This window comes from Sebastes fasciatus, chromosome 22, assembly GCF_043250625.1.
Source record: "Sebastes fasciatus isolate fSebFas1 chromosome 22, fSebFas1.pri, whole genome shotgun sequence".
In the NCBI taxonomy this organism is placed as follows: Eukaryota; Metazoa; Chordata; class Actinopteri; order Perciformes; family Sebastidae; genus Sebastes; species Sebastes fasciatus.
Genome location: NC_133816.1, coordinates 16,685,145 through 16,699,018, shown reverse-complemented (window position 1 = coordinate 16,699,018; position 13,874 = coordinate 16,685,145). Strand labels below are relative to the sequence as shown.

The 13,874-nt window shown below is 42.9% G+C and overlaps 1 protein-coding gene across 3 annotated transcripts in view; it reads right to left on the bottom strand.

Annotated features, from left to right (window-relative positions):
* The window catches only part of rtn3 (reticulon 3), a 29,555-nt gene that overhangs the window by 8,340 nt on the left and 7,341 nt on the right, over positions 1–13,874 (bottom strand). The window contains exons 2-3 of one of the 3 annotated variants that reach the window (XM_074624004.1): positions 13,434–13,481; positions 5,660–8,332 (exon numbers count right to left, since the gene is read on the bottom strand). The exons of 1 other annotated variant lie outside the window; for it this stretch is intronic. In XM_074624004.1, coding sequence (XP_074480105.1) covers positions 5,660–8,332; positions 13,434–13,481 — 2,721 coding nt within the window. The remainder of the gene's footprint in view (positions 1–5,659; positions 8,333–13,433; positions 13,482–13,874) is intronic. One more of the 3 variants, XM_074624005.1, reaches the window with a different exon arrangement.

Sequence of the window (13,874 nt, the reverse complement as noted above, 5' to 3'; positions counted from 1 at the left end):
TACTTCCAGTACTGTAGAAAAACCTGTACCATCACGTTTTCAGAATTTTGGCATCAACGTGGTACATCCCTAGTCTCATTTACATTATGAAAATGTGAGTGAACAGAACATTTGAATGCAGTACAATACAAAGTCCGATATAACACTTGCATTGTTGTTGTATTGGACTGCATTACATTTCAGCTGTAATAAACTGGTAACTCGGTATGTACAGTAGGCTCCTGAGCCACCTTGTTGGAGGTCCGTGATTATATTATTGCTCATGCAATCTAGTAACCCTGACAACTGTTCCTCGGTTATCAAGCTCTGTAGATAAGAGCTCAAATACATGCAGGTTCATGCACACACGCCCGTGTGCAAATTTGTGCTGCTGACCAAGTGCAGTCTTAACAGAGCTGACATTTGATGGAACGGAGAGCCCAAAAAATGAAAAAGCTATTGTATAGTAAACTGCTCCATATGGTACAAATATTTGTGTTGAATAAACTGTGTTAACTCAACGTTTAGTTAGTGACAGAGCTAGTTTAGAGTGCTATCGTAGCCTGTCCTGACCAGCTAGTCTAACTAGCCCTGCGAGTCGTCACTACGTCACCTTTCAACACCACCTATTTTATGAGGACGATTACATTTTGCTGCTCCACTTTCTGGTGCGACCATGATTATTAAACTCTACACTTTGTCTGAACGACAGTCCAGCTGAGCCTGCTCTCCTGACACTACTATATATAGCAATAACCCAAACTCTCACTTATTAGGGCCAGTGTCATCTTTTAGAGCGGCACCATAGTAAATATGGGTAATTATCTGACTCCTCCTAAAAACCGTCAGACATTCTTAGTAAATTCCTAGTTTAACATTTGCAAACACTATAAATGTTAAATATGTTGATGAATGGGGAAAAAAAATTACTTAACAACGATGATGAGCCCATTAGATGGACTATGATACCAGACAAATCAGTTGCTTTTCAGTACCCTGATACATACTGAACTGATATTATATAAAAAGGTCTCCAAAGCACAGTTTTTGCATTATATTTAATATACCACCGCATGGCATTTAAACAACAACTGATGAAAATAATGGGTGGAAAATAAGAGTGAAAAATTAACAAGACAGTGTTGTTTTGAAATGCAGCGCTCTAAAATTATATTTTAACATCACGCCATCTATTTGTCATTTAATGTTAACGTTTTGGTAACCCCACGCAGTGGTTTACTTAATGATATTAAACTAACGTTAGCTAGCTAGCTACCTTCAATGAACAGTGTGCAGTGTGTCTTTGGCCTACATTCAGTTAATCAATAATGTTTATATTGATTAAAAAAATCTTTCATTGAATACAATATACACACATTTTATTTAATAAAATACTAGAAACTAGGCTTGCTGCGGTACTTGGGGTTACGGTGTTACACGGTGGTTGGGCATACACCGATTACATCACTTGCCGAAACCCATTTAGTTCATTTTCACGTATCAACGTGACGAGAGCGTGTTGACATATAAAACGAAGGTGGAAGATTTGGTGTCGAAGCCAAAAGTAAAAAGCACCTATTTGGCAATAATTCAGACTTAAACCCAATGCTATAAGGGAACCATGACGGAAACCTGCGGCCCCGCAGCAAAAGCTCGACCGGAGAGGCCAGACACACAGATCAATCACATTAAAGATCAATGAAAGCGCTCTACATATATTAAGCATCTTTTCTTGTAAAATATCTGGCGTAATCGGTAACACCGGTGTTGTCGCAAGTTTATTAACAGGTGGGTTTTCTCACTGTGACATCCCTACTAGAATTATTTTAATAGTGTTGGCAGCCTTGATAGCGTTTAGCAATCTCCGTCCGTACTTCTAAGACTGTGGGGTCAGGAACTCGCGCATGCGTACGTCTAAAACTGTGTGTCTGCGGAGGCTCTGGCTCTGCAGGTCGATGATATTGGAGGCAGTTGGAGCTTGACGGCCCTTGTTCATTATCTCTCTCTCTGGCCCTGACTCTACTCTGCTGAGGCGCAGTGGCCTGCTTTCACTGTGCTGCTCTTAAAGCCACAGGCCTGAGTAGAAACAGGCTGGACCAACACACAAAAAAGGGGGCCAAGGAACAATGCTATGCACCAGTCTACTTTATATTCAAATAGAAAAGTCTGAAAGTGTGTTTGCTAATACGTTCTAGGACTTTAATATGTTAAAGACATGCACCACTTGAGACTACTGGCACACTTTACCTGCTTTTACCTTAATGACATGTTCTGCTTTAGTAAAGTTTCATATGTTTAAGGTCTCTCTACCATAATGTGTACAGCAAATGTTATGTGACCGCAGGGAATTGTTTTCACCACTGATGCAGTCAATAAATCCATAGGCATGCCGTGTCAGTGTCATCTGAATGTTAGCCATCTGCTATTCAGTCTCAGAGTGGGCACACTAGCTGACAGACAACTGGGCACCATAATAATAATACTGTATATAATAACATCTAATCCCATCAGTGAACATTCAGGACCAATGGTAGTAGACCTACAGCACATGACCTTGCCTTGACCAACTCTCAGTAACTGTCCAGAGAAATAAAGGTGGTGAAAACAGGGGCTACTCTCCTTTTGCTCTGGTTTGGTCTCCACCACCTCCTGAGAAAAATATCTGCCTCTTTAACTGCTAACTGCTCCAGTAGGTAGTCGCTCACTGTGTCGGCCTGCTGTTCGGAGCCAGGCAGGTAGTGTACAGGTTGATGAGAGCAATGTGCTGGAAACAATGATGGTTAGCCACGATGCATTACGAGCAGTGTAATTACTCACTGCTCCAGTGGAGTATGTGGCAATAAGATTATTTTAAGTAACAAGCCATTAAGCCTGTTCAAACCTTGCTCAATTTTTTCATGTGCCCACATTACATATTAAGTTATTACTTCTGATTGAAAACAAGATGATAAGCCGAAAACAAGAAATACAGGTCCGTGTCAGACAGCTTAGTGAGGAGTCAAATACCAAACGCGGATACAGGTGCAGTTTAATTCAAGTATTCACATGTACCTCTCCTCCACTCTACAAATCTTCACACGGAGGATTAACACAAATCTGAGTGCTAAAGGAATGCTGGATTTGAACTAATCTTTGAGGCCTCACAACAAGTCTGGTATTAGAACTAGCACACAAAGAAATTTACTTTTTGCTACCAGTGTGTGGATTTCACTGACAGATGGCTGGGATAGGGGGGTTCTTTGACCAAAAACTTGTGTCTAGCATATCCAACATGACAACAGCCACACCGACTGAAACAAGCTCACCCCGCCTAATAACCCGAGTTGTGGAGCAGCACTGCAGAGAAGCACAAAAATAGCTCAAGCTCATGGCTGGAGGGGGGGAGGATCCAACAACACACGCTCCTCTACAAGAACACGACTCAAAACAGAGCTTCCTCATTAACGCTTAATATCACAATTAGGAAACGATTGCATTGTGTGCACTGCTAACAAGCTTCACAGAACAATGAACATAACAGCTTTTCAAGTGAAAGCTAAACTTGTATGCCTCAACACTTCCCCCCCTTTAGTTTTGTGGTTGCTAGAGCACCAGCACTCTATTCTCTGGTGTGCCAACTCTAGGTTAAAATATTCAACACATGTAGACGTACCAGTGAATGCGTTAGGATTACTGTCTGCATAGCAGCCTCTGTGCATGTGTGTGTGTGGAATGGAGATCATGTTTGCAGAGGAGGGGAGGGTACTGCAGAACTGGCGGCTGGACCTCCTGAAAAATAATACCCACCAGTACTTTGCCCTTGCTCTGGTCAACTTTTAATGGACAGTAAGCTGTGGTGCATGGAAACAGGCTGCTTTAAAATAGCTTACGTATTCAAGAAATAGTATTTAGAGGAAAAAGTGCGACTGGATTTAGATGAAAAGGAGGATTGGACAAGTGAAGACTGAAAGACGGCAAACTTATTTCCCAAGATGGCATCTCGCCTGAAAGTATGAATTACAACACCGAAATCATTTGAGAGATTTGCAATTCATTTTGCATAACTTTTTTCTTTTTTGTACCATGCCTTGTCATGGTCAAGTGTGCAGTGGAAATTGCATCAAGACAGAAACCCGACACTGGGGATTGACTGTGCTCCGTGACTTCCAAGGTTCCTGTAAGCCAACACTCGGGCACCATATTTAAACCCCGACCCGCTCTCTGTCAATGGACCACTGCCGAGCTGTAAAGGACAGAGGGCAGGAGAGGGTCAAAAGCTCAAATGGATTGGGGATCACTAGACCATATACAGCCTTAGTGTCTTTATAGCAGCACTACACTGTGGTCCGGCTACTATAATCTCTGTGACAACTCTCTCTACAGCTTTAGTGTACTGTCAAATAGCCCGTATGACTTTCAACACAGATTTTTCTGTGTTGTAATACTTTGAGATGTGTGGAGCTGTTTCTGTATTCCTTATAGTATCGGACATTAAGACATTCTGACACCTGCTCCAATAACCCGACTCCTCTTTGGCATTTAGTTCGCACATGTGCCGTCATGTTGTAAAAATTTGCACTAGGGACTATGGATTGGATTGCCAGATGATGACTGAATGTGCTCATGATCAGCTGAATCAATAAAAATAACAGAATTCTCAGCTAAATTTTGTTAAAAAGTTGCAGTGTGCAGGATTTTTGGCAACATCTAGCCGTGAGGTTGCAGATTGCAACCAACTGAAACTTCTCCCGTGTGCCAAGTGTGCAGGAAAACTACGGTGACCAACGCCAAAATGCAAATGGTCCTCTCTAGAGCCGGTGTTCAGCGTTCTGGGCTACTGTAGAAACATGGCGGTCGGCTCCGTAAAGAAGACCCGCTCTGTATGTAGATATCAACTATTGTAACAAAAACAACGATTCTTATTTTTAGGTGATTATACACTAAATAAAACATACTTATTAATATTATATTCCAATTTCTGCAAATAGATTTCATGTGGAGGTGGGAGGGGGAAGATGCGTACGTTGTGTTTGTTAACTAGAAAGTTCATGTGTTTTTGTGGCTTTGGCTTGGCCAGGTGCTCCAACAAAGACAAATGGCAGATTACGCAGGTGAGAAATGGGATTGGACAAGTAGATAAACTCACTAGGAATCAGTGATAGGATGAATTCACTGCTTGTGAAGTTTTACCAACAGAACCCAACGTACTGGCAATTTTTTTTCATTCTTCACACAATTACTTCCTTCATATTTAGAGGGTGTACAGCCAATCACAAGACCATGCATGCCTTCGAAGGGACACTATATATGAAAGTATAGAGTGTGGCCTTTAAGAACTGGTATAAACACCTCTGAATTTAGACGTGTCCAACCTTGTTCATTTGAAGAATACTAAGACCTTTATGCTCTCCGAGTATAAGTCCTTGCTGTAGTTGACAAGAAGTGGCGCCTACATATCAACGGTAAAGGCTATGCTCCAGAACGAAAGAAGGAGATGGCTGGAAAGAGGTCTGTCTGCAGTCACCAAATGGGTGTTTTTTTTCTTGCCATAAAGCCTGTTCCTAAATGTGTACAATATGTAAAAACAGATGCTTTTTTTGAAAGGAGCAGGCAGTTAACAAGGTGCAAGAAAGAAAAGGGGTCCTGATGAGGGGTTTGCATGAGGTCAGCAGGCCTACTGCCCATGAGGAAGAGGTGTTACCTGATAAGTGGGTTAGTATTGCTGTCAAGACATGCTCAGCAAGATGATAGGCTTCAGCCACCCATTCGTCGATGGCTTCTACCTCTTTGGAATACGTGCTGTCAAACACACGGTTGCTTTGGGAACATGGAGGGTTAGGAACTGAGATAAAGGAAGGTTGCTGCATAGATGTAGCATTGGGGTTAGCTTTGCTCTGGTCAGGAACCTTCGACTGGCGAGACACCACCTCCTCCTCCTCCTCCTCTTGACTGCTGCCCAGCTCTTTGAGAGCAGTGATAGTAAGCTGTTCTTGTTCAAGATCCATCACCATGGTTGGAGGAGACTGGGAAGAGGGCAAAGCATTTTTGCCGAACGTGTTCATGGAAGGAGCAGCTCGGTGCACGTCGTCAGGTTCTTCGTCCTGCCTTGATTTCAGGCACTCTCGCATGAACTCCACAAAGCTATCTGCAGGCTCAGAAACTGAGCTGTCAGGGTCAATGCTTTCTGGGTTGCTTGTTGTGTCGGGGGCATGGTGACCTGCTTTAGTGTCCTGTTGGATCTTTGAGTCGATTTCCTTTGCTGGGAGGGAGTTACCATTTGCCATGTTATCTGTAACAATGCCAGGGGTAATTTTCTTATTGAAATCTTGCTCATTAATGCTGCTTAGTGTCTCGCTTTGGAAAGAGGAATATGGGTCTTGGGGATATTCTGTTAGAGATGGCTGACCAACAGGCTTGGGGAAGGCTTCGTCATCATTCACTGAAGTGAAATCAACCAGATTTTGACTGCTTGCATTCAGTGGTTCAACGTGGATTTGAGATGGATCAGAAAGAAACCGCTCCTTAGCATTGTTCATACCTTTGTCATCAATATCATCCAAGGTAGAGGATGCATCGTAATCATAATCAAATGATTGTCTGTCATATATATCATCTTGCATGAAGCCGGTTTTAGAAAGGGAAGCAGTTTCCATATAAGCCTCTTTTGCAGCTGTGTTGGTCTTTTCATCCACCTTGGATTGGGTGCAAGGAGTTGTTTCCACGAACGAAAGATCAGTCTTGCAAGGTTTGACCAGTATTTCTTGTGCTTCATCTGACCACTCGTCATCATTGTCTGGGAATTCCACTTCTTCATTTGTGGCTTTGAAAGGGGAGGGTTCATCATTTAATTTATTGGAAGTGGTCTGCGATTTTTCAGATTGTGCTTGATCGGGTAGGGCCTCAGCTTCTGGTGCAGTTTCCTGATGTACTGTTTCAGGAAGAGATTTGAGTACATTATGTTTAGGAGAGTATTCGGCATCAGAGTCCACAGGCGAGGATGGAGGAGAGTAGCCTTCCATGAATTCAGTTTCTAAGGGTCGCGTCTTGGGTGGTTCATTTTTACTGTCCTTTGGCTCTGGTGTTTTTGGAGCCTCTCTAGCTAGGTCTTTTACAGCCTCATAATCTTCATCTTCCTCTGCTTCAAGCTCCATTTCCATCTCCTCGTCACTGTAATTTGGCTCGTCGGTCTCAATAACGTTTATCGTTGGGACCTGCATTAGCTTTCTTTCAGACTTCGGTGGAGGAGTCTCCTTTTCCTCAGTTGGAAGATTGGGAGCTGCGGAATCAGGGATAGGTTCATTTGAAACTGCTGGATCAGAAGATGCAGCGGGAACAGATGCAGGAATGGTGACACCATCTTCAATAACCGTGTCGTCTGACTCTCCTGAGCTGTCAGCTTCGCTTGCCTCTGGGGGCTCCAGATCTCCGGTCCATATGGTCTTCTTGTCATCTGAAACATTCTGCTTAGTATCCGTGCTAACTGGTGGAGAGACAGGAGGAGATTGGGAGTCAAAGCCTGCATGAGGTGCAGGTGAAGCTGGAAGCACTGAATCAAGTTTTGATGTAGCCTGGGCACCTGATTTGTCCTGCTGATCCCACATGTAGGCTGTTGGCAAAAAGCTAAGGTCAAACTCAGACTCCTCCTCAACACTTGGCTGCTGCTTCTGATCATCACTGAACTCATCCTTGAGTTTTGGAGCTTCAGCAGGAAAATCCATGAAAGCATCGGGGACACCAACAAAGGCAGCAGGAGCATCAGGTATAACTATCTCAGTCTCCTTCTCCTCCTTTGATGCAACATTGTCTGAAGACACGGTGCCTTTAATTAAATCTACAGCATCAAAGTCTGGCATAGGAGGTAAATGAGCCTTCATCCACTCTTCTGTTTCTTCAAATTCATTCACTTGTCTTAAATCTCCAAGTACTTCAAAGGGGGATTCCGGTGACTCTTGATCAGCGGAACCGCCTCTTTTCTGGACAGTTGGCGTAATTTTCTCAGTGGGAGATTTAGGTGTCTCAGTGGGGGATTTGGGGGTCTCAGTGGGGGATTTGGGGGTCTCAGATGGGGATTTGGCAGTTTCAGTGGGAGATTTGGTGGTCTCGGTGGGAGATTTTTCATGGTGGCGGTCCCTGAAGTGGGAGAAACCTGCATCGCTTCTAAAATCAGGTTCCTTCTTTTTGGCAGCAAGAGCTTCCAGTGCCTTTATTCGCTCTGAAACAGGAGACGTCTTTATCGGTGAATCCGGTTGTCCATCTGGCGGCCCCGCTTCACTCCCGTAATTACTAGGCGTGAATGAGCCAGGTTGAGAGGGAAAACGAAGGGATGTCGCAACACCTTCGCAGGGCTTGTCGGAGCCAAGGACCACTCTTTTGTCTGCATCGGCGTGCATGAAGAACGACAGCGAAGAGGAAAAAGGAGGGGAGGTCATATAAATCACAGACACTCAACTCCCATGCACTTCTAATATTAATCAGCGAGGCCTTAATGTTGCAGCCGAAGCATTCATGCATTGCATCATGGAAATATAAGGCAGATTCATATAATGGATGGGATCTTCACTTTTGCATGCTGCTCTTAACTACTCTACAAAGCTGCCATCAGATAGCACTCAGTATGGCAACTTAAAATGATCTGAATGATCAGATGAAGCAGCAAAAGAAATAAAATCTCACCGACCTCACCACGTGTGACTATGGTGACTGCATGTCAGTTGCAGTTTGTGTAGCAAGTGTATATTCTCTTAGTTTCATGTAATCTGAGCTGCGACTTAAGCCCCAAGATTTTTGGTTTGTGTGTAAAGTTGTGTTCTTTTTTCAATTTTCTAGGAAAACTCACCAAGGCTACTACCTTCAATGTAAAGGCCTCAATTCTACAGAAAACAAAATACAAATGCCACAAAAAAAAAAAGAGAAAAGGAAAACTTTGAACTGTTGACACTGGATTGTCTTAATGACGCAACTGCATGAGAGCTGCTACTGGTGACTGTGTAAGACACTTTCAACACGGAGCACCATGGAATGATAAGAAACTGATGCAACAAACAGGAATGAGATACAAAAGGCATCTCAAAAAACAAGCCAAAGGTCACCAAGATAAAAAACTGTCTGTACTTACTCCCCATGGTCTCAATCTCTAGTCTCAAGTCTTCTTCAATACATCATGATGTTCATTTAGTATATTATGGTCCCATTTAGAGTCAATTAGACCATAAAGCAGCCTATGCTTTAGGGCGTGGCTACCTTGTGATTGACAGGTCGCAAGAACTTTAACCCTCTCACAGTGTGTTTTCAGGTCATGAAAGTTAATTATAACCTTTCTGGTCGCCTACAAATGTCTTATTCAGCGTTCGGTTGTACTTAGCTCCACCCTCTCGTGTCACTTCTGGTTGTAAAAAAACATCACAGGGACTACGTCAACTTGGTCGATACCAATACCAGTGAAATTCCACCTTTCTCAATACCCAATTCGATACCACTCAATACTTAATATCCATTTTATATTGCTGTGAAAACATCTCCTTCAAACAACTGTGTTTATTCAGGTTTCTTGCCAAAAGATCGATTTTAGACTCCATTAGTCTCGAGACCTGCTGGTGCCACACATATGGACTAGAGTTCTGCTTCCCAACCCAAAAGTTCCTCACAAAGTATCGGTTTTTGCATAAAGCTTTTGGACTCCGGTAACTAAATATCCTTAAATTCAAATTTGATTTAATTTTTTTATTCATTTTTCTCTCCCCGACTTTGCCAATTGTCTATGTGCATGTGCCAAGTAGATCGCCATTGTCCAGTAGGAAGAGGGAAGGAGACAGAGCACAGGCAATGTGTTGCATTAGCCTGGCAAACTAAGTTAGTAATGAATCAAACAGGTCAAGTTCAAGTCTGAAATTTGGCAGCACCCATCGGGTTAAGTTGGGTTGGGTCTTCAAGACGTGGCTATGGGCCAGGTTTGAGTGTCACTTTCAAAACTGCTGATCTAAGAGCCACTGGCTGACTAAGACATTCTGCTTCCTCCCACTCTCCCTACAGATTTATCACCTTTACTGTTTTCAATTACAAACACCAGCAACAAGGATCAACCTAGCCAAGAAGCTATGATGGAAAACTTTGCTACAGTTTAACTGTGCAAAAGGGCAGGTCATTCAAGTGCACAATGTTCCTCAAGAACATTTCAGGAAGTGGATAATTACACCTAAAAACTTTCCGCACATTGTGTTCAAACACAACAGGAAAGAAGCGGATAAATCTAAAAATGTCTCAATCACAAACACTCTTGCATTCATTGTTAGGGTCAGTTACTTGCTACATAATTAGTATTATAACATCATCAAAATTATGTTATGTTCTAATAACCAAAATGATATGTCAAAAGTTAGATAATCTTGCAGTGCCAGTGCAGTTAAATCGGGTCAGTTAGACATGACCATTTCCTCAGCCACACAGCTGAGGAGGCGTTTACGGTCACTATGATCGCAGGGCCAACCCCCTCCCAAGCCATGTGCCCCCTAGCTATCCTGGTGTTCCAAAGATGTTCTAAGCAACTGTTCCAACAATCACATGATCCCTTTCGGCACCAACGTTCTCCCATGTCACCCGACATCAAGGCATTACGACAGGGAATTGGCAGCTATATTAGGAAATGAACGTCAGCTGTCAAGCTCAACCTGAACACTAACCGACTACTTTACCCAGCAAGCACTCTTTAAAAAAGGTATCCACTAGTTTTGTGTAGTTAATGCAGGGTCCAGATTTTTCCTATTTCGAGAGAACCTTTGCAATGTTTGCTGTGTTGTCAGCATGATCCCATGACCCCACCCCTCCCCTCCCACTGTATAGACACAGACTTTTCCACTGATGCCCAACTGACTGGTCCACTTTGTCTTGGACTGCCACCTCCCCTGCGCCACAATACAATGCCTTGTTCAAACTAGGCCACATGAATGGACTTTCCATCTCGCCAACAGCGTTGTAGTCCTTTGGCTCTGTTCTGGTAAACAAATTCCAAAAACAGCTCGTGCTCTGAGAATAAATCCACAGATTTTTAGACAGAGCCAGGGCCGGGATACGTGATTAGAACCTAGAGTTCCAGAGATGGGGACTATAACTCAGGAGTGACTTTATGAACAGGGTTCAGATAAAGCTGTCAACAACTTTGCTTTGTAATAAGCCACTAGAGTCATGTGCCATCTTCCAAATTAAGCCTCAGTGGCCTTCCACGTCTGATTTATGTAATCTGCTCTCTGCAGTAACTTGAGTTGAGTGATTATTTTATGTGGCATCAAAATCATTTCCTTCTTTCTACCCTGAACATGAATTTTTATTCTTGTAACCCTCATCTCGTCACTCAAATTCAATAAAGTGGTATACCCCAAAATGAAGAACTAAATTTCAATAAATGAAGGCATTTACACTGAAAACCCATGCATTGATTTACTGATTAACTATCATAATGCCTAAGCCAAGTCAGATATCCCTGCTGAGAAGCAGATGAGTCATTAGGAGTTCAAATTCCATTGGGTGTTAGCCACGTCCTTTCATTCCTCACTTAGAGTGAATAGGTTGGATGCCTCTGACATAAGTGTGTAATGGTAACATGTGACTCAGAATACTTTGTGGCTCATGTCATCATCTACCCTAATCTATATCTATCCTAATATATTACTATTTAACCTACTTTCACTGTATTGGCTACCAATTGTTCACACGAGTGAGTATAGACTTCTAACACTGATGAGATCACAGCACAAAAAATAATCGGAAAATGATGAAGCCAAACTGGTTAAAGAAAACCTATTTTTTAATGCTTAAGCAAAGATGTGAGACATGCACAAAGCCTACGAAGCCATAAGCAGATAGTGGGGGTTGCAGGCAATGGCACGCCCAGGCCCGCTGGGCGCTGGATGATATCTCCAGTGCCACTCATCCTCTGGGAGCCCGGTTGCTACTGGAGCTGACGGGAGCTTGGTTCTCGGATACTAGGGCAGCAGGAAGCTGGTGCCCCCCGGGGACACCCACCGGAGCCATTTTTAGGTTTCTGCTCTTGTGCGCACAATGTGAACTTGAACTCCTCTGCTTTCTTAAAATAAGGTGGCAATCTTGGGATTATCTTGAACCTACAGTGAGTGATGCTGACCTAAATAATGCTCGCTAGCAGGCGGTAAAATCTGAAATGGATCAGATTGCTAGCAGCTGCAGAGGCATGGTTTTACAGGTCTAGTTTTTGGTGTGTGTAAAGATTCTGAAGATAGGCTGAAACGGACAAACGGATTGGTGCTAGTGACCGCTGGATCGGATATCAGGCCGATCTATTCAACTCAATTTTATGTTTATTTATTACACGACTGTGTTGAACACTCGATTCTAATTGGTCAATCACGGCGTTCTGCGATCTATAATTTCTGTATAAAAGACTGTTGCTATGGGCGCAGCTCTGATGTTGGACTCTGGCGGACCGTTTTTGCATCAAAATATTGATTACTTAAGTAAGTAGCCGTGTAATAAGCGGGATAATGTACAGCTAACGGGTCACTGTTGTGAAAGAATCCCCTTCAGGACGACCCCTCCGCTTCGCCCTGTCGGGGATTCTTTCACAACAATGACCAGCGAGCCGCTGTACATTACATACTATATACATTATATACTGTAATTTTAATTCCTCTTTAAGTTTTGACCAATTTGTTGCTGCATTAAAAAGGTTTCATTGTAATTCCTATTAATTCTGAAAGTCTCTTACCAAGTTGTTTGTGCACGAACCACCATCCCAATAATGAAGACCAAATAAATAAATAAATTTATATCTATTTATTGACACACAAACGAATGATCCCAGACACTTCCACACAGGTTATCGGTATTGGGAATAAAAAAAGTCAGATTTATTGTTATTAGTGATTTATGTCAATTCTCTTAATCAGCTCCAAAGCAACTGAGGCCCATTATCCAACATGTACCACGTGTAAATATCTGTATGTCGTTTGAGACTATGGCCATGCATGCAGCCCTAACAATAAACTAACAATGTAACCTGTCAATAGGTCAAGATGGTCTATTTACGGCATGAGCTAGTAAGGTTTCATCTCAAGTTGCAGCCGAGGTTGGGGGTGGTGAAGAAAATTACCAATACCATATGTCATTGAAAACAGGAGGAGCTGTGCTGCCTGGCTAACTTACAATTAGTGCAGCGACTGAGGGTCAGCTGTGTTGGAAACAGATGGAATATCATGACAAGGTTCGTAGGAGAAGGGGGCGGGTTAAAGACCGGTCGAGCTAGGAAAGGAGTCGGGTGTTAGGACTGGAGTTCACCGTGTTCGTCGGTTTTCTTTGCGGGTTCGTTCTATTTTTATTGGACCCGTACGAGCAGGAGAGGGGCACTAGAAAAGAGGGGATGAAGTAGAGCGGTACAGCAGCAGGCCAGCGAGAGAGTAGAGGACAGAGGGAGAGAGCAGGCGAGCAGCGTAAGAGAACCATACACTTGCCTTGAGGAGACTGAATGAGAGATACAGGCGAAGAGGAAAGAAAGGAATCTGAAAAAATAAAAAGGACAGAAGAATGATCATCCTAGAAGAAGAAGAAAAGGAAGTCCACTATCCACTGAACCAATTCAAATAAAAGGCAGTCAAATCAAGAGTTAACTTATCCAACCTTAACAACTCTACGTTCTATACAAAAGAAAAAACGACTTCAAATAAAGACCAGAAAACACTGATGTTAACAGAGTTGCCCCATGCACAATGCTCTCATTGTTCACTTCAGTAAACCTACTACAACTTTAACACATGCACTTATAGTTGCTATACAGGCAAGACCAAGACAGTTTAATTAAGAAGCAGACAAAAGCACTGAGCAAACAGGAGTGCTTCCCACAAAGTATCTACAACCAAGAGACCATTTCTTCTTTAATACTTCTCCCAACCAGA